Raw genomic sequence first — 19,931 nt, forward strand, 5'->3', positions numbered from 1 at the left:
AAATATATTCTTTCAGTAAATAGCAATAAAGAATACATTTCGAATTAGATCCTTTCAGTGCTTTACCACACCGGCGTTACTAATCTCTTCTTAGGTAAGAGAGAATTATCACAAACACCGCAACCGTACCAATAGGTAGCCAAAGCCTATCTAGGTTGTGCGTACATTTTTCTTCTTACTAGATCTGGCCAAGTCCCCTACTGGAAAACTCATGAGGAGATTCATCGAATTTCCCTACTTGACCTTCTTAGTAAAAAGCCTTAGACTTGTTTATCATATTTCAATAATAAACCATTATATTAAATTATTTATTCTCATAATTAGGTAAACAAGTGGACGTGGCGTTTCTCGTATACATGCACAAGCTGACTGTACAAAGGCATGTACGCTCGAAGCATCTTTTAGTATACAAACCCCAACACTGTCCATATTCGTTTGTCATTGCATTGTTTGTCATTGCTTTAATTTGCTAAAAAAAAAAGCTTCAAAACCTACAATCGTACTAATAAATTGGCGCATAATAAATCGTATAGGACAATTGTGATAGTGATATGTGAATGTTATAAAAGTTATGGTTTAATTTGTCGATTGTAAAACTGATATGAACGTGAGGGCCAAGGCCAAGGGGCACGCCAGCACAACCCACTAAGGATGCCCCTAAACCCTAAAGACCCGTCATGAGATCCATGAGGCAAAAGCTTCAGGAAAGGCGTCTCAACCTACATACGGGAAGCAATGGAAGAGAAAGAAGAAATGCCCGGGCCGGGCGTTCCAATCGTCTGACCGGGAATCTGCATGATGAGCATCGTTCGAGTTCCAGAGAGTTCGCCCGACCGGCGAATACCTCCCGAAAATGCCCGATCGGGCGTTTGAGAAGACCTACTGAAAGATACAGAAAGTTCGCCCGGGCGGGCTAATTCACCTATCGAAAATGCCTGACCTGGCGTTATGGAAGACCTGCCGAGATACAGAGAGTTCACCCGAGCGGACAAATTCACTTCGCGAAAACGGCCGATCGGGCATTTTATCGCTTCTAGACGTTTTTTACTTATTTGGGCCCTTTTCATGGGTTCCCAACCCTAGCTATAAATACTATTTGTGAGACCTTTATTTGCAGACTTTTGATGAATGATATTTTGAACTCTTTTGAGAGCATCTCCCTTGTGAGATTATTATCCAAATTCCTACTTGTAGGTATCTTGATTTTGTCCATTAGACTAAGTCAAGTATAGATATGCATTTATGATGGTGTAGTCATAAATATGGAGCCAATGGAGTGTTTTCTTTGGTGAAAGTAGCTTAAGGTTGCCCTCATTTTTTTGTGGGAGGTCTTAGGTCCCAAAGAGAATTCTTCCCTCTTTACACCTTCTTTCCATCTCTTTCTCTCTACCTAAATCCATTTTGATTGTAGCTTTTGTTGCTAGACTCACTCTATCCTTTTTATTTTAGTTAAAATTGGGGTGAAACACTATTTTAGGCATATCTTGAGAATATGTAAGGGTTCAATCATACTAATCCTTATAAAAAACTTATGGGATTGGCTTCCCTATGTACAAATATATAGTCTTGACAAAAATTTATTGGAAATTATTAGGGGCAAATACATAACTCATACAAAATGTTTCATCTTTGTTACAGATTAGTACAAAAAGTTTGAAGTTTACATAAATCCAACAAAAAATTTATTCGTGTTTTAGTTTAGTACATTCCTTTATTTTTGTTTAAACGACGTTAACTTTGTACCCCCCCCCCTCCAGTAAAAAGAAGTCCCACTTTCCGTTTTAGTTTGTCCCACTAAATATGTCACAATTTCATTTTTAGTATAAGTTCTCTCTCACAATAATATAAATATTATATTTTCTCTTTCCACCTAACACACAAAATAAAACCTCCTAAAATCACGTGTTGTTCCACAAATGTGACATCTTTTATGGGACAGAGCGAGTACTTATGTGCCGCACCAACCATAAAACAATGATGAAATTTTTTGAACTAATATGAAACAATGATAATACTTTTTATACTATCATAAAATAATTATGAAACATTTTGTACTTCACATAGACAAAGATTTAACGCCGTTTAAACAAAAATAACGGAATGTACTAAATTGAAACATGAATGAAACATTTTGTATGATTTATGTAAACTTCAAACTTTTTGTACTAATATGAAATAAAAGTGATACATTTTGTATGAGTTATGTATTTACCCACAACTATTTCAGCTTCTAACAAACATTCTTTCAATACTTCAACTTCGGAGAGGATCACCTACGGCAAATCTCGATCCATCTCCTAATACACACTCACAAACATAAGTGATGGACCCCACCATCATTTATTATGTTTGTGAGTGTGTATTAGGAGATGGATCGGGACTTGCCGCAGGTGATCCTTACCGCTTCAACTTAAAACAAACCTTCTTTGAACAATCAACTTCAAATTTGATTTTTAATACATGCTCTCCTCTATGCGATCCCTGGTAAAAGTTAATATCACTAGACGTCCCTAAATTAAGCTATTAATACATACAAAATCATTTTTTAACTTTTTTGGACGAAAATATGTTTTTTATTTTTTCACTCTTTGTCCTCTCTCACACGTCTTCATGAACTCATCTTTCCTATTATGGTGCGAACCTAGGTGACACGTCTTAATGCAACGGACATGTTAAAGAACCTAGGATCCAAGGACTCGAGATCCATAACCCATAAAGCAAATAAAACCTTGAGTGTTGTCATCCAAAATTTAATACAAGTTGAATAATCAAGAATAGATTAAGGACGGGCCGAGAGATATTGCTCGATGTCAAAAGGGGTCAGAATCTATCACTCAACCAAGTAGCTTGTGCCACACAAGCTACTTGACCGAGTGCAGTTGAAGTTTAACCTTGAGTTATTTGCTTGATTTCAAGGTAGTTTAGGCTTGATCTTGACTCAAATTTGATGTCTAAGAGCACCTCCAATGGGGTAATGTATATAGAAAAAGTATGTCATCTAGCTACCTTTCTAAAAAGTAAAAAATAAACACCAAAGAGAAACGATATGTAGTTATTATCTAAAATAATAAAATAGTACAAGATGTTCCAAAATATTAGAATATCCACAATGGGGCGGAGAATAGCCCGTCCGATGCATCCTCCGCCCTATCATCCGCCAATGAAGGTGGGCAGCCGATGCGGCAGACGACGCATCGTCCGGATCTATCGTTCCCACCCCCGCTATGGGCGGACAATGCGACGCGGATTTGTTTTTTTTTTTAAACTTTTTTTATTTTCTTCTATAAATATATACCACTTTTACTTCTCATTTCACTCATTTCACTCCATTCTCTTCCCCTAACAATTTCTCTCAAATTCAAGTATGAATCCCAACAGTTTCTCCAATCCGAATAGCCCCCACGGATTGCCGATGTTCGACGGTAGTGGTGCCCGCTGGCCGGGTACAGAACCAAACGATTACTGGTCATTCGAGACGCCGGGTTCCATTTAGTGCAATTGGGATCCTAACACCCAGTACGATCCTGATTTCACCACGGATTCATACAGGCTCGACGACATGGAGCCGAGCCCCACTGCCCAGTCAAGAAAGTAAAAAACCAAGGTTAGAGCCAAGAAGTTACTGCATGTAGAGGTCCACCAAGAATATGCCCCACGGAGGACAAACTACAATATCGAGGGGACCATCCTTCTGACGAAGTATTGGGTTAATACTGGAGGACCCGGGTGTTCTATAACAACCAAAGGCAAGTCGTGTACTGGGAGCGCATTGTTGAACGCTACAACAAACAAAAGCCGGCGGCGTCTTACAAACGCAAGAGGGAGCAACTCCGCAAGCACTGGATTAGCTGAAGAAGCAGATAAACCTCTTCTCGTCCGAGTACACGGAGTGCATGAGGGAGCGGGGCAGCAGCGAAAGTCTTGATGCTGTCGTATACATCTTTGTACGACGACTTCAAGCACTACAACGTCTAGCTCTTGGTGAAGGAGAAGCCGAACTTCCAAGGAGGGATAACGCCCACATCCTCTGCGTCGAAGAGGGTGAAGTACACTGCCGCAGGTGACTACACGAGCAGCAATGGTGGAGTACCTGCAATGGACCTCAACGAGTCTCTACAATAGGATTACAGTTCTGGCACACCGATGTCCACTGGTAGGCATCCCATTGGCAACAAATCTTCCAAGAACAAGGGAAGGGGAAGGCGACGACCTCAGAAGACCCGCACCATGCCAGGCCATGCCCCGGCTTCGGGTGCGGCGCAGGACTATGGGGGCTTGGTCAGGGTCGCAGCGCAGAGGACGTTGTTGGACACGCACAACGCCCTCATGCACTGCCAGGACATAGATATAGCCCGATACCTCGAGAAGTTGATCGATGCTCCAATGCCAATTGGGAATGGACTAGACCATGTCTTTTGCCTTATCCGTTGTGCACTTGTTTTTATTTCCACTCTTCCTATCTTCCTCGCGTTGTAACTTTTTTTAATTAAATAAATGTAAGATTTGTCTTTAATTTGTGGTGTTTTTATATTTATTTTGCTAATTTTACATATTTGCAAATATAAAAAATAAATACAAAATAGTTAGTTAAAAGGATATGGCAGGATATATGGCGCCCCACTGCAGGTGAATGGGTAGGAGGATAAAATGCTGATGTGCCGGAGTATAGGACGCCCCACTGCAGGTGAATGGGTAGGAGGATAAAATGTTGATATTCCGGAGTATAGGACGCCCTATAGGGCGCCCCATTGTGGATACTCTAAAGACATAATACCTTCCCCATTTGAAATGATTTTTCATGAAAAGAAAAAAAATATAATAGTTATAAGATTTTACCTCATGGAGAGGCACGGAGAGATAAAGATACTTTTTAAAAATGAGAAAATGTATAATACATAATCAAATAACTTCCCCTTTGTAGAATGATTTTTCGTGAAAAGAGAGTAAATATGTATTTAGAAGATTTTATGTCTCCATTTACCTTCATCCAGAATGATGCACATTTTATTAACAATAAAACTAACTGCAAGTACAATGTAGAGATAGTATAGCTAAAGTGAGTATCAGGTATCGAATCACGGGGAAGAGAATAGCAAACTACTCCCTCTGTCCCAGTTTAGGAGTCACATTTTGCCATAAAACAGTTTTAGAGTCACATTTAGAATTTTTTATATTTGGTCATACAATTTTACCCTATTGTTTATCAAAATTACATCAAAATGCAATTATCTATATTAAAATAAACCAAAACAAAAATAAAAAACTAAAAAGTCAAAAAGGGACTCACCTTCAACCAACTCACTTCATTTATTACACACTCTATCATCTCATTTCATTTATTACACACTCCACCATCTCATTTCACCATCTCACTTCATTTATTATACACTCCACCATCTCATTTCACCATCTCACTTCATTTATTACACACTTCACCATCTTACTTCATTAATTACACACTCCACCAATTCCTTAAAACTCGTACCATAACTAAATGTGACTCCAAATGTGAGATGAAGGGAGTATCTATCATAATTAGGCGTCCTATGCTGTCTAGGAGACACAAGGTTTTTGGTTTATTGAACCTGGCATAAACTTAATAAATATAATAAAATATGGCATAATGTAAATAATAACAATCAGTAAATAGAAAATATAGCATGTACTAATTTTTGTTAATGCATGTACTAATTTTTGTTAATGCATGTACTAAATTTTAAATTCCTGATAATGAAGCTCTTAGTTTTAAAATTTTGCCTAATCGTGGAAACAGTAAAAAAAAAAAACGAAAAAATGATTAAAAAATAAATGAAAAAGAACCAGTGGAGGACTGGAGATAGAGCCATAGAGGAATAGAATCGGGAATACAATGCCCACCTGCAAATCAAATTACTTCAAATTATCAGAAATAAATCTGTAATGGCGGTTGCAGCGGCCGTACAAGTCGGTAATCTTCCCTCCAAGTTTCAACGACCCAAAATCGCCGCCCGAATGAAGGCCAACTCTGCGCCACTATTCGTATCAACGAATCCATCCGACGTGAATCTACATCAGCTGCGAGAGCTGTACGCCGTCTGCGACCACTCCTGCCACCGCTTCCCCAATACCGACGGCGCGGGAAGCGTGGAGCCAGTCGACGCGCTCAAGCTCAGCACCGCCCTTTCCCACAGCTCCGTCGTCGTCTCCGTCTTCACGAATGCCGAATCGGTCGCGAGTGTCGGCGGAAATTGGATCAGAAAACTGACGCCCAAAAATGGGCGGCTGATAGGCTTCGGCCGAGCGGTTTCCGATTTGGTACTCACAGCCACCATCTATGACGTCATGGTTAGTTTTTATTACTCCATTCATCCAACTAAATTGGAGTTGTATTTAGTTTTAGGCATTTCTCAACTGAGTTGGAGTCTTTTTTTTACAAACGAATAAAACATCAAATTACTATCCTAGCAATTTTTTAGCACAATTTCTAGTTTTCGTGGAGTTTTGACTCACTTTAATTGGGACGGATATCGCTATTATTTTTTCTTTTAACTAATAGAAAATGAAATATTAAATGAACCTACATAACTCCAGTTCTATTAGGAAATTAATATTATATTTGGTTCATAAGATTAAATCTTATTACTTAATATAGTCATAAGATAATTAGATCTCACAACTTAATTCTAGATTATATCTTATAACTACTATTTTATGTAGGAAACCGAACACAACCTTATTGTACGTTCCAGTTTAGTAAAATCAATGGAGAGAGCATAATGCAGCTGAATGGCTTCTCTTGTTTTGCCAGCAAATAGTTGGTCAGGAAGCCATTTTAAGTTTTAACCTTACAAATATGACCCCACTGTTGCCTTGGCATATTTGTATGCTCTTACCTAATCAAATTAGAAGATAAAATAGTTATCTAGACTTAGCAAATTCATACAGATCGTTTCAAAATGGTGTGCAGGTTCACCCTTATTATCGCGGTAAGGGAATTGGTCGGACAATTGTTAAGAAGATAATAAGGTTAGTAGTAGCTGGTAGTGGTATGGTTACTAATAATCTCTGGGGTTTATGTGACATTCAAATTTCAAAGTATAAGTGCCTGAAAATGTTGCAGAATGCTCATTAACAGAGACATATATGATATAGCTGCCCTCTGCAATGATAACGAAAGGTAAATTCTTTATATTGCTACCACATTACAGCTTTGAACAACTTATAAGGTTTTACTACCTCTCCAGTTGCAACACGAAGGGAAATATGGGTCCAATTCTAATAGTCTTAGTGGTCTAGTATTTCACTCAAACTAAACCGATGCCATCTTCACATTACGTGCAGGCTATTTTTCAGAGCATGTGGATTTGGAGACGATATGCTGGGAGCGACTACGATGATGTATACTGCTGCTGCTGCTTCGGAGGAAGAGGATATGATAGTTGCTGGCAGAAAGCTGCTTCTACTTCCTCCTCAAAGACAATTTAAGCACAAGTAGACACATGTATATTCACAGGTAAAATCAGGGAAAGATGATAATTTGTAAACCATATTAAAAGGAAATTAACTTCAGTTCTTATAATTAAAACATGAAGAAATGGTGTATATGATCAATTGAATGACAAAACACAATCAAATCCTAACATATCCTAAAACTAGTTAAGATTGAATTCAAATTTTATACAAATAAATTATAATGTCTATTTAGTAAGATAAAATTGGGCTGAAAATCGGCTCAACTGGTGGGCTAATTCCTAGACCGGCTCATGTTAAGCTCAACCGATCAATTTTTCATGTCGCACATAATAAAAATTACAGAGTCCAAGCGAACTCTGTTATAAGCATACTTTTATATTAAACCTATCAATTCATTGAAATATAGTTTACGGGCCTAAATTTCAATTTGGATGTATTAAAGTGTAATTCTTTTAGAAGATATGGGCCATGGAAGATCCCTTATTGAGCTTAGGGCATCCACAACGCGATGAAAGGGATGGGTGGGACGGGCATCTCTCGGTGGAGGGAAAGCTAGGAGCCAGCCACGCTGGTGCTCCCTCCACCAATAGATTCACCCTCTCACTAAAAATGAGTGAAAGGTTTTTTTTTTTTACGTTTTTTATTAGTTTATATTTGAAAATGTTAATTTTATTATTTTTGACAATAGCATTCTTACCTTTTAAACTTTTCTTTAAATAATTTCATCCACTTCGAAATATCGCTTTCCCTATTTTATTTTCACATCATTAATCTTCTCTTCTTTATTTTCTATCAATCACTCAATTTAATCTTATTCTTTTTCATTGACACCAAATTTAAATTTCATTATGTCTAGTGACTACGCAAGAAACAATAGTGTGATTGGTTCATTCGTGAAGGCTATAACATCAATACTAGGGGTGGGTCGATACGATATATCATATCGAAAACGTTGTATCGTGTATCGTATCGAAAATATCGATATGAGAGAATTTCATATCGTTATCGTATCGTATGGATAATATCAATATCATTATTGTATTGATATTTCGATATATCGTTATCGTATCGAATACCTGTATATCGAAAAATATATAATTTCAAAACTGAAAAATAACACAAAAATTAATAAAACTTCAACACAATAAAATAAATAGTGTTCTTATTAGGGTCTCATATATATATTTTCTAAATATATTAATGAATTAAATGGATTTATATATATTTATAATTTTAAACTTCAATATGTATTGAAAATTGCAATATGTTTTTATATATACTATATATATCGAATATTCGATATAAAACGATATATCGAAAATATCGATATATATCGTATATTCGATATAAAACGATATATGGCGATATAAGAAAATTCATATCGTTATCGTATCGATTCGTATCGAAAATTACGATATACCGAAAATTCGATAATTTTTCGATATTTTTCAATATGATACGAGCGATATATCATTTTTTTGATATTTTTTCCCAGCCCTAATCAATACTCTATCATTTGATAGGGAGTATTAAACAATACTTCATCCGTCCACATTTTCCAACTTTTACGTAGTCTTCCCCAAGGTGTATACGTACCAAATATCCCTACTCAAGCGTTCAGCACTATCCGTCTTTTTTATTCGATTCCTCCAACATACCTACAACACATATGTCCTTGATGTACGAGCATAGTACTCCCCATGGTGACAAAGTGTAGTTTTGAAGCGCATAACAACCGGAGATTCGGTTGTCAAAAATCAACAAAAAAGGAAAGGCTTTCTGGGATCAAGTTGTTGAAGCGCACAACTCCATATGCCTTCGTCCTCAAAAAGTATGAACTATTTCCTTTTTCTAATTTTGAAAAATTCAAACAACATACTACCCTTACACATCCTTTTATTTACAACTTATACCATCACCATTAACACTTATACCATTATAATAATGTGGACCCCACTCTCCACTACCCTTTCTCTCTCTCTTACTTTTCCCCTTATTTATTAAAACTCGTGCCGAACCCAAAGTTCATACTCTTTGGGGATGGAGGGAGTATCATTTTATTTCACACTAAATTAAAAAGTGAAAAATATAAAATAGTGATGATGTGGAAAAGAGATGGCTCTGAGATAGGCTCTGGGATAGGCTCTCATTGCAGGGAGAAAATGGTGATAGGCCCTGAGATGGGCTCCGGAGATAGGCCACCATTGCTAATGCCCATACAAAATCATTCAAAGCTCCCATGAAAAAATCTTTATTTATTTATTTTTTTATTTATTTTTTATTCAAACACCTTTCGGTGGAGGGTTCGTGGGTCCCTCATCCCTTCATATCATAACACAAAGGGGTACAATACTTGGCCACGCCCAAAAGTGACGTGCCGGAAGAAACTAATACAAACGGCGCAATCAGCCCATCACAGGGGCAAAGCAAAACACAAACAAGAGAATAAAGGCAAAATCACCACAAGAGTAAACAGAGGACAAGTCAGGGGTGGCTCAACACCTGCCTACTCTAAGGCGACCGCGTCGACCAACGGCCGGTTGTCTTCAAAGGGGATCAAGGCCTACCCAAGGTCATCCTCACACACGCGGATGTTAGGTATTCCCATTTCTTCCATTCGAACGATGGCTTTGAGCATTCTTGGGGCTGTCTGGTTGTTGAATCAGGTGTGTTCCTCAATCTCCAAGCCCATCTTGACAAGAAGATCAGCGGCTTTGTTCCCTTCCCGGGGGATGTAGGAGATTCGAAAGTTCCCATGTCTCCTGTGCAAGGCCAAGTGGGCCATGGCTCGGCGTGAATGAGCTGGTCCCCAGCTTGCACCCTTGGCTAGGCTGATTGCTTGGACGGCGTCTGATTCGACCCAAAGAGGCTGGGCGAACTCCCTAGCCAAGGATAGACCATGGTGGATGGCCAAGAGTTCAGCCTCCAATGGAAAAACCCTAACATGTCTATTTATACTAGGAGTGAAAAAAAGAGAAAAATAAAACAATTCTTGGTAAAAAAAAGTCACATCTCGGACAAAACGCCTGACCGGGCGTTTCCCACTGTTCATTTCGCCCACTCGCATGGAAAAAAAACAGATTTTCAGCAAAAACGCCTGACCGGGCGTTTTCTGGTTGGCAAAACGTCCACCCGCGCATTTCTTTCAGCTGCGCGACTTTCTTAAAACGACCATAACTTCCTCATCCGGGCTCTGATTGAGGCTTACAAGGTACTCACGCGAAGATCATTTGTACTTCAACTTGATTGGGAGATTGAGGTCTGAAACAGACCCCATTTCCGATTTGGCTCATCATATGGCTTCACTTCTCCTTCTCTTGGTTTGGCACTTCCGGATTCACATCATCCTTTCCTTCTTTTTGAAAGGATTTGTCCACAAATCCGGTTCTTTGATTCTTCTTTTGGACACCCGGATTCACATCATTGCGAAATTCTATATCGATACCGTATCTCATTTTCGGTATACCGTACTTTTGCGATATACCTTACTTTCAACATCAATGAAAATAGATAATTTGAGTTTTACGGTATATACCTTAATTTACGGTGTATACCGAATTTTGGTATGCAGCGGTATACCGCGGTACATAAAAATTCATACTGTTACCTTACCGAAATTCTTTCAGTAAGATATGATACCTTACAGAAAATTCAATATTTTTGATACGATAAGGGCGATATTTCGGTATTTTTTCTCCACCCCTATGCGAGTGTGTGTTACTACCTCCATAACCAGTTATATATATTTCCCATCTTTTTCATTTTTGGTCTATTTTTTTCCTAATTATCTTTTATTTGGATTATTTTTGGTATTAGACTATATATTTCATTAACTAATTCACTTTCATTTTAATATAATACTAGTACTAATACTAATACCACCCAACTTTTTCAATCACTAATTTTTAAAACTCATGTCGAGTCAAAATGTAATAAATATTGAGGTGAAAGGTGAAGGGAGTAATATAAACTCCTAAAAGACTCTTTCCTTTATCATTCGTCCCCATAAAAATATCTCATTTCTATTTCCTGAAAGTTCTACCAAAATGCATTACATATATTCAATTTATTTATAGAATAACACAGGGTCCCACCAATAAATACTTTTGGCACGAAATTTGAGAAATTGATTTTAAAGGTTAAAGTAGAGAGAATAAAGTAAGAAATATGATAAGAGTAAAGTAAGAGTGTGAATAAAGTTTTTACCAAAAAAATAATAACACAACTATTCTTTACATTTCTTTAAACTCTTGCTCACACCAAATGTGACTTCTATTGTAAAATGGAGATTGTACTCCGTCTCGTAGAAATATATCATATTTTCTTTTCGTCCATTCCATAAAAATAGTCAGCAACTATTTTCTCCTTCTTTTTTACTGGCTCGTCATCCACTATACAATTTCAATAATTACCATGTCAATTATCTCTTACTTTATGATTTTTTGAATTGAGGGAACACAGATTCTCTGCTGTGCAATAAAACACAGCATGAGGTGCTGTGGTATAAAACGCTACCAATATTGAACAAAACGCAAACTTTAAAGTTAGTTTTATTTCAAAGACTTCTGCCCACAATTAAATATTCCTACACTACAACCTTACCCCACGTTCATTCTCTCCCATATAAGTTATAAGTATATTTATTTATATATATAAAGCAGATTTCAATATTTGTTCTCAGTAATTAATAAAATTTGTATTTGCATGATTAATTATTAAAAAAGAATTCGCACTATTTATATTTGCAAGAATAATAAACTGAAAATTTGGCTAAATACTACCATTAACGATTCATTTTCAAACGGTATGATACTTCTTTAATCTTTACAATTACTTTTTTAGTTTATTATAATATATTGTATGCTAATATAATTATAAAGCTTATTTCAATATTTTTTGTTATTAATTATTAAAATGAATTTGCATTAATAATATTTATAGAAGAAGTGCAATATAATATATAAATGAGTGAATTACAAAAATAGTCCCTGGACTATGCGTTTATCTTGCCAATGAACCCTGGACTTTAAAAATATTCTCAGACAATCCTGGACTAAGCGTTTATCTCGAAAATGGTCTTTTTTCACTGTTTCGTGACGAATATACCCTTTTGGAAGATTTTGGGGGGTTTGGGCAATTTGGTCTTTTTACATTTTAAATCTGATATTATTTTAGTGATATACTAAATTTGATATTATTTCAAAATTATCATTCTTCTTCCCTTTTTCCATCTTTCACTTTGTTTCTTTATTTCAATATTAGATTTAATTTTATAAAATTAAATTTTAAATTTTGATTTTTAAATATCAATAAATTTTTTTAATTATTAAAATTACTATTAAATAATAAATTAATAGTTTTAATCAATATTTGATAGTGTCTAATATTTAATCAATAAGGTACGATGACGCCTTAGTTTTAATCAATATTTAATAGTTTTAATCATAAATAGATCATATAACACGATTTATTTCGAAATAAATATGCATCTAATGTATAGGAGAATTTGACTAAAAATATTATGAAGTTGACTAAAAATTTGACACTACTAAAAATTTGATATAGGAGAATTTTTGTTGAAATTTTCTAGTTAATTTTGATTGTTTTCAAATTAATAAACGAAAATTATATTAGTCTTACATTAGATGCATATTTATTTCGGAATAAATCGTGTTATGTGATCTATTTATGATTAAAACTAAGGTGTCGTCGTACCTTATTGATTAAATATTAGACACTATCAAATATTGATTAAAACTATTAATTTGTTATTTAATAGTAATTTTAATAATTAAAAAATATTTATTGATATTTAAAAATTGAAATTTAAAATTTAATTTTAAAAATTAAATCTAATATTGAAATAAAGAAATAAAGTGAAGGATGACAAAAGGGAAGAAGAATGATAATTTTAAAATAATATCAGATTTAGTACTTTACTGAAATTATATCAAATTTAAAATATAAAAAGACCAAATTGCCCCAACCCCCAAAACCTCCCAAAAGGATATTTTCGTCACGAAACAGTGAAAAGAGACCATTTTCGAGATAAACGCTTAGTCCAGGATTGTCTGGGGATATTTTTAAAGTCCAGGATTCATTGGCGAGATAAACGCATCATGGACTAATTTTGTAGTTCACTCTATATAAATTTATATAAAACTGGTTTCTATTTTGTCATTGATTACTAAAAATGAATTTGCATTATTGATAGGAATGTGTGTAACAGTGATAAAACTAATGAGTATCATTATAATACATAAAATATATCATCATAAAGAGAAATATTATTCATCTTTAAAATCAATAATTTATACTCCCTTATTTAGGTAAATCTAAATCACATCACAATCAGCTTAAAATATTTAAATATAGGGAAAAGGCATTAAAAATGTAGATAATGGAACGAGGGAGGGCCATAATAGTAGTATTCAAATATTTAATTATAGGGGAAAGACATTAAAAATGAAACAAAGTTTAACGTTTGCGTTTTATTCATTACATGTTGCGTTTTATACCACAGCACCTCATGCTGTGTTTTATTGCACAGCAGAGGATCTGTGTCCGTGAGTAATAACAGTTGTATACTTGTATTTAAAAAAAATGGAGAAAATCTGCGAGAGCGAATCGCGGCCGAAAAAGGTGTGGGCGTGATAGGCATTAAAAGCAAAAGCAAAAGCTAAAGCTAAAGAAGAGAGAAGAGTATGGGGAAGAAGGAGAAGGTATGGGTGGAGGTTTGGGTGATCTCTGGTCGAGGCCTGCGGCGATGTTCATCATCTCTGTGGAAGCTCCAATGGTACGCCGTGGGATGGATTCATCCCGACCACAAGTACTGCACCAAGATCGACGCCTCAGGAACATCCAACCCCCTTTGGAAGACTGGGTTTTCGACGGCGCTTGAATTGGATGATCCACACTTGGTTCTTCACGTTGAGGTCTACAGCCGCGACCCCATCTTTCTTCGAGACTCACTCTTCGGCTCCGTAACTGTTCCTTTCAAAGAATTTCTGGACAAATATAGCCCCGATTCTCCGGTTTATGAGGTCGGCAGCTTTCAGTTGAGGAAAACCAACTCCAACAAATCTCTCGGATTCGTCGATGTCTCTATTCGGATCTCGCAACACAGACAAGAAGATGAACACCCTGCTTCCTCATATCTAGGTACCATTCACCATCTCTCTTGAGTAGTCATAAATTTATTTGGGGAAGTTTTGAAAGGTGGTGTTAGATTTATAAGATAAAATAAGAGTGATGATGTATGAGATAAGCTATTATAGGAATTATCTAGCTAGGAGTAATCTAATTTTGTATTGATGCATTGTCACGGACAACTGAACAAGAGATAAGATTAGTTATAGTTTTTAGACCATCTTCAATATTACACTAAAACCTAAAATGAGATAACTTCGTAAGCAATCTCATTTTCGAGTTTTTGAGTAAAAAATACTAGTACCTATTTTCAGGTTCACACAAACAAAGCAAAAATCTTTTTCAAAGTTCATGAGTAAAATGACATAATATAGATAATACTAGTATTCTTTTAAGTTTGAGTTTAGTGCAAATAGTCAGAGTAAAATCGTGACATTTACACTAAATGGTTGGAGATGCTCTTAATCACGAGTAATCAAAGCAACTGATTGAAATAAAGTTTGATGAGTGTATCGGGCTCTCTCTCCCTCTCTAATCTTGTCATTATTGAGGCCGACCAGATACATTGTCACTAGATAAGATTAGTTATGGTCTTTAATCACTAGTAATCATAGAATGGATTATAGTTTGATGATTGTATTGGGCTCACTCTCTAATCTTGCCGTATGCAGGCGGTGATGAGGGGTTCAACTTGGACAATCTTAGTGGCGCACCTAATTTGGACAAAGGCAAATCCCACCAAACAGAAACCAACCATCAGACTGCAGCCAGCACCAGCAGCAGTTACCAGCCACCACCACTGCCGCCGCCTCCATCTAATGTGGGATACATTCCCAACTTCTTCCCCGTCACAAGTAACTACGTGAACATGCCAACTGTGACAGGGCGTGGGGTCGGAATGGGACTAGGGGCTGGAGCATTGGCCGCGGGTGCAGTCATCTTTGGAGATGATTCCATGCCAACTTATCCTCCTTTCTAGAATTTCATACTTATTGAAAATGTTTCTATGTAAATCTGATATGATACAAAACTAATGAATTTTGAGTTGATCAATGAGTTCGCTACATGACATGATTATATGAACTTCATTGAATACTAGCAATTAAGTATGTCATAACTCTAAGTTGCTGCCAGGGGAGGAGCCTCAAACACTCCCTGCAGGAATTCGTCTACAATAGATAAAAATTCGTGAGACTTTTCTTCATGGGGCACATGGCCACACTTGTCAATTACTCGGAAGGAGGATCCCGGTATAGCTCGCGCGAGCCTCTCAGAGTTCCAAGAGGGGACAAGCCTGTCTGTGTCTCCCGTTATGATCAGAACTGTTTGTGATGATCAAAATCATATTATTTCACCAACTATATTGAGGCTAACAGACTAGTTACTTTCAAACCTGGACTCGAGATTTCACTCAGCCTCTTATCCTTTGATACGGACGCAGAGTCTGTCAGTATCGTGACCGTGAACTCTGCAAGCGCCCTGTCCCAGCCCTTCACCATCAACGGCTGCCAATTATACCCTCTTATCAGCAACAAAAACATCCATTGCATAGATAATCAGACGCAAGTAAGTAGTACTCACCTTTGTATAGCCTTGTAAGACGTCGTCAGTCACTTGTTTCGAATCATACCATGCAATGCGAACGGCTTGTGTTCCAAATTTATCAATTATCATTCTTATCTGAAACATTATGTAGAGGCCAAAACAAGACTATATATATATATATAATCCCTATATATGCATATGAATTGGAAAGTTGAAAAAGTAGGTTACCAAAGTTACACCAAATGCAGAGAGCAAGATTGCTGAAAGAGTTTTCTGATAAAGAGAGTATATCATGCCTCCTATCCATTTTGTGAGCCCCATTATCAAACTCACAAACATGAAAAGAAAATTGTCCCTCGTATTCGAGTCGAGACCCTTCCTCTGATTCTGATTGTTTCCCTTTTGATTTTCTTTAACAGCACTCTTTATAGAGAAAGGTGCAAGAATAGCGGGAGCAACAAGGATAAGAGCAGCCACACGCTCAGGCGCCTCAAAATACGTGTCTACAGCTACAAGTGCACCGGCAGAATGGCTGGTGCAAACAAACAATAACAGTTACATGTAATCTTTATGTGAGTATAACGCAAAACAATAGCGTACCCAACGAGGACGGCCTTGTCAGCAGCCAAGAAGTCGATGAAGTGCATTGTTGCCAACACAGAGAACATCATCGAGTATGGATTCAAGGGTTGGCTCCCGGATGAGGTCTGCCCCCTTGAGGTCAATCCGAAGGCCGGTCTGTCAAATGCAACAACTTGAGAGCCGGTGGCGTCTGCTAATGGTTTCATGACTCGGCTCCACGAAAACACTGAGGCTCCAAAGCCGTGCAACAAGATGATAGGGTGAGTGAGCCTTTTTTTCCCCTGCTGCAAAGCATCACTAATAATCTTGTGGTGTATTTGCACCCCATTAAATGTAGAGAAACAACTATCGGAATCAGCTAAAGTAGTTGGATCCTGTGTCTCATCCTGATTTATTGTAGCAACAACTCTTGGCATTGGTTTCTCTCTGAAAAATAAGCACAATTAAGTGTGTATGTGTGTAGAGAGAGATAGAGAGAGAGAGAGAAAGAGAGAGATTTCAAATTGAGCTGAGTTGATGCATGATACGTTGCAGGAGTTTGATGCTATTTATTCACAACGGTAAGTGTTGTTGGGGTAGTATTAAACACAGCGGTAAGACAAGTGTTGTTGACTAGTAAACTCAGTGTGTACTGTTTTGTTTTCTTTTTCAATTACTCCCTCCGTCCCGGTGAAATCCACGTTCTTGAGTGGCACGGGAATTTAGAAAGAGTTGTTAGGCAGAATAAGTAGAGATAAAAAGGTAATTGATATTTTAATAATGAGATGAGAGAGAGGTTTATTTCTAAATATAGAAAATGAACATCTGAATTGTACTCCCTCCGTCCCAGATAATTTGAGACACTTTGACCCGACACGGGTTTTAAGAAATCTAATGGAAAGTGAGTTAAAAAAGTTAGTGGGATGTGGGTCCTACTTTTAAAGTATTAGTTTCATAATAAAATGTGAGTAGGAATGAGTTAGTGGACCTCATATTCCACTACGAAAAATGATAAAAGTGAAAGTGGGACAAATTATGTGGGACGGACCGAAATGGAATATTGGGACGAATTATCTGGGACGGAGGGAGTAACAAACTAAAAATGAAATATGGACATCTTGAGTTGGACATAATGGAATACTTATTTTGGAGGATTCATTGTTTAATAGTAGTACTTTAATTTGTATCGATGAATTCATGCATAAAAGGAGAGGCATGAAATGAGATAATCTATATCGATATAGGGATATACTCATATCATTACACTAAATATTGCTTAAACATAAAACAAATCACATCCATTCATTTTTGCAATCTATATAACTATATGAATTAAAATGAACTTAAGAAAGGATATTTTTTTGGAAAATGATTTTTTGATGTAATGTCTTTATAAATTATGCTATAACATGTGTTTTTACATAATACAATTTATTTTTTACTAAATAACCTAATAGTACTATATATTGAGCAATGTTTTGTGATTTTTAGATTCAACTCTAAATAGAGTAAATCGAATAATTTTTTGGGGAGGTGTTTTATCGAAATTACACCAAAGCCGTAAAATTGATTCTTGAAACTTTTGTTATTCTAACTAAAAAGAATTGTATAAAACCATTTTCAGTGGAGATGTATTCAGACCCCAATTTATTCATAAAGGAATTTACTGGATGACATTAAAATATCATTATTTTATGCAAATACTAATAAAGAGAAATACTAGTAATAAATGAGTATGAGAAATACTTGAATTAGATGTTCTAAAAAATAAACAATTTTTTTTTATAATACTAAAGACTGAATATTTAGATTAAAACAAGATATCCATCCACTATGATATGCTTGTGAACGAATGAACGGTGCCTGAATTTTCTTTTTTTATCCCTTCTTATTTCTTTCATTATTGCAATTTGTAAATAGATTTACCATATTTTTCTGTTAGTCTGACAAAATACGAGGTGTACTCATTATTGATATTATTACTAATGGAAAAAAATAAATCTGCGCGTTTTTCAATCCATTTTACTATATTGATACCGATCCAATCAAATGTGCAGGGAGTTGTGTATCTAATTACTTACTCCATTAGAGTAGTGGGCTAAGGCTACTTAGTTATTAGAGTAGTGGGTTGAGATGGTATTAATTGGATTTCGCTAAAAAGCGGGTTCGATATATATCAGTGGTCAAATAAAAAATAAAGTTTAGTTCGGAAAGTCTTGTGACAAACAACGACATGGATCCCTCTGTAGTTTTTTTAGAGGAGTAAAGGCGATAACAAATACTCCTTCCGTTTACCAATGCAAGAGGAGTTTTGACTCGGCACGGGTTTTAAGAAATGTACTCCCTCCGTCCCATAAAAGATGTCACACTTTCCTTTTTAGTTTGTCCCACAAAAGATGTCACATTTCTATTTTTGGAAAAAGTTCTCTCTCGCATTAATATAAAAATTGTATTTTCTCTCTCCATTTAACACAAAAAACAAAACCTCCTAAAGTCTCGTGCCAATGTGTCATCCCACAAGTGTGACATTTTTTGTGGGACGAAGGGAGTAGTAAAAAGTTAGTTGAAAAGGTCAGTGGAAGGTGAATCCAACTTTTATGCAATAGTTTTATAATAAAATGTAAGTGAAATGACAAAAATCGTAAAAAACAAATGAAAAGTTTTTTATTGATGGACGGATGAAAATGACAAAATGATAAATTTATTGATGAACTGAAGGAGTGCTTTAAGTGAAAATCTCAAATAAAAAGTAGAATAGAGACTAAAGGAATTGATAAAAGGGATATTGACATCTAATATCACGAAACTTTCAAAAAGTTGGGTTTTTCCCACGAACTTTAAAATTGGCAAATAATATCACGAACTTTACCCCGTGTTTATTTTTTCCCACGAATGAAAAAATTCCCACAAATAATATTATGATACCGATTTTTTTTCGTAATTTCTCGACAACAACTTTGAAAGTTTCAAGTTTTTCAATTTTTGAAGATAGTTTTTCTTGAAGCACACCCTCCAAAATTGTTCTTCAATCTATTAAAATAACATGAATTTTTTCATTCGTGGGAAAAAACAAACACGTGGTAAAGTTCGTGATATTATTTGCCAATTTTAAAGTTCGTGAGAAAAACCCAACTATTTGAAAGTTTTGTGATATTAGATGCCAATATCCCTTGATAAAAAGGAGTACAAAGGATGAAAGGAATCCACACCTTTGTCTTTCACTA

General features: G+C 36.1%; 3 protein-coding genes across 3 annotated transcripts; 2 read left to right on the plus strand and 1 right to left on the minus strand.

The window, feature by feature from the left end:
* Positions 1-5,830: 5,830 nt before the first annotated feature.
* LOC125190777 (Acyl-CoA N-acyltransferases (NAT) superfamily protein) lies at positions 5,831-7,585 on the plus strand. The gene is made up of 4 exons (XM_048088173.2): positions 5,831-6,324; positions 6,947-7,005; positions 7,100-7,156; positions 7,321-7,585. The coding sequence occupies exons 1-4, from the start codon at positions 5,920-5,922 to the stop codon at positions 7,472-7,474; spliced, it is 675 nt and encodes a 224-aa protein (XP_047944130.1). The 5' UTR covers positions 5,831-5,919; the 3' UTR covers positions 7,475-7,585.
* A 6,333-nt stretch (positions 7,586-13,918) lies between these two features.
* On the minus strand, positions 13,919-17,251 carry LOC125186346 (uncharacterized). Its single transcript, XM_048082698.2, has 5 exons — positions 16,747-17,251; positions 16,375-16,678; positions 16,183-16,281; positions 15,995-16,106; positions 13,919-15,923 (listed from the first exon to the last, which is right to left on the minus strand). Exons 1-5 carry the CDS (start codon positions 17,142-17,144, stop codon positions 15,721-15,723), a joined length of 1,116 nt encoding a protein of 371 aa, XP_047938655.1. The 5' UTR covers positions 17,145-17,251; the 3' UTR covers positions 13,919-15,720.
* On the plus strand, positions 14,157-15,654 carry LOC125186347 (Calcium-dependent lipid-binding (CaLB domain) family protein). Its single transcript, XM_048082699.2, has 2 exons — positions 14,157-14,613; positions 15,273-15,654. The coding sequence occupies exons 1-2, from the start codon at positions 14,157-14,159 to the stop codon at positions 15,578-15,580; spliced, it is 765 nt and encodes a 254-aa protein (XP_047938656.1). The 3' UTR covers positions 15,581-15,654.
* Positions 17,252-19,931: the final 2,680 nt, after the last annotated feature.

This window comes from Salvia hispanica, chromosome 5, assembly GCF_029641045.1.
Source record: "Salvia hispanica isolate PSC_SH4W2 chromosome 5, Shi_PSC_v1, whole genome shotgun sequence".
Taxonomy (NCBI): Eukaryota; Viridiplantae; Streptophyta; class Magnoliopsida; order Lamiales; family Lamiaceae; genus Salvia; species Salvia hispanica.

Bases quoted from the DNA above. Each gene is read 5' to 3' on its own strand.
- LOC125190777 (XM_048088173.2), top strand. From the start codon at position 5,920: ATGGCGGTTGCAGCGGCCGTACAAGTCGGTAATCTTCCCTCCAAGTTT. The intron at 7,006-7,099 runs GTTAGTAGTAGC...AAAATGTTGCAG, and splicing joins ATTGTTAAGAAGATAATAAG to AATGCTCATTAACAGAGACA. The intron at 7,157-7,320 runs GTAAATTCTTTA...CATTACGTGCAG, and splicing joins CTCTGCAATGATAACGAAAG to GCTATTTTTCAGAGCATGTG.
- LOC125186347 (XM_048082699.2), top strand. From the start codon at position 14,157: ATGGGGAAGAAGGAGAAGGTATGGGTGGAGGTTTGGGTGATCTCTGGT. The intron at 14,614-15,272 runs GTACCATTCACC...TGCCGTATGCAG, and splicing joins CCCTGCTTCCTCATATCTAG to GCGGTGATGAGGGGTTCAAC.
- LOC125186346 (XM_048082698.2), bottom strand. From the start codon at position 17,144: ATGCCAAGAGTTGTTGCTACAATAAATCAGGATGAGACACAGGATCCA. The intron at 16,679-16,746 runs GTACGCTATTGT...TGTTTGCACCAG, and splicing joins GACAAGGCCGTCCTCGTTGG to CCATTCTGCCGGTGCACTTG. The intron at 15,924-15,994 runs GTTTGAAAGTAA...CATCACAAACAG, and splicing joins GAGTGAAATCTCGAGTCCAG to TTCTGATCATAACGGGAGAC.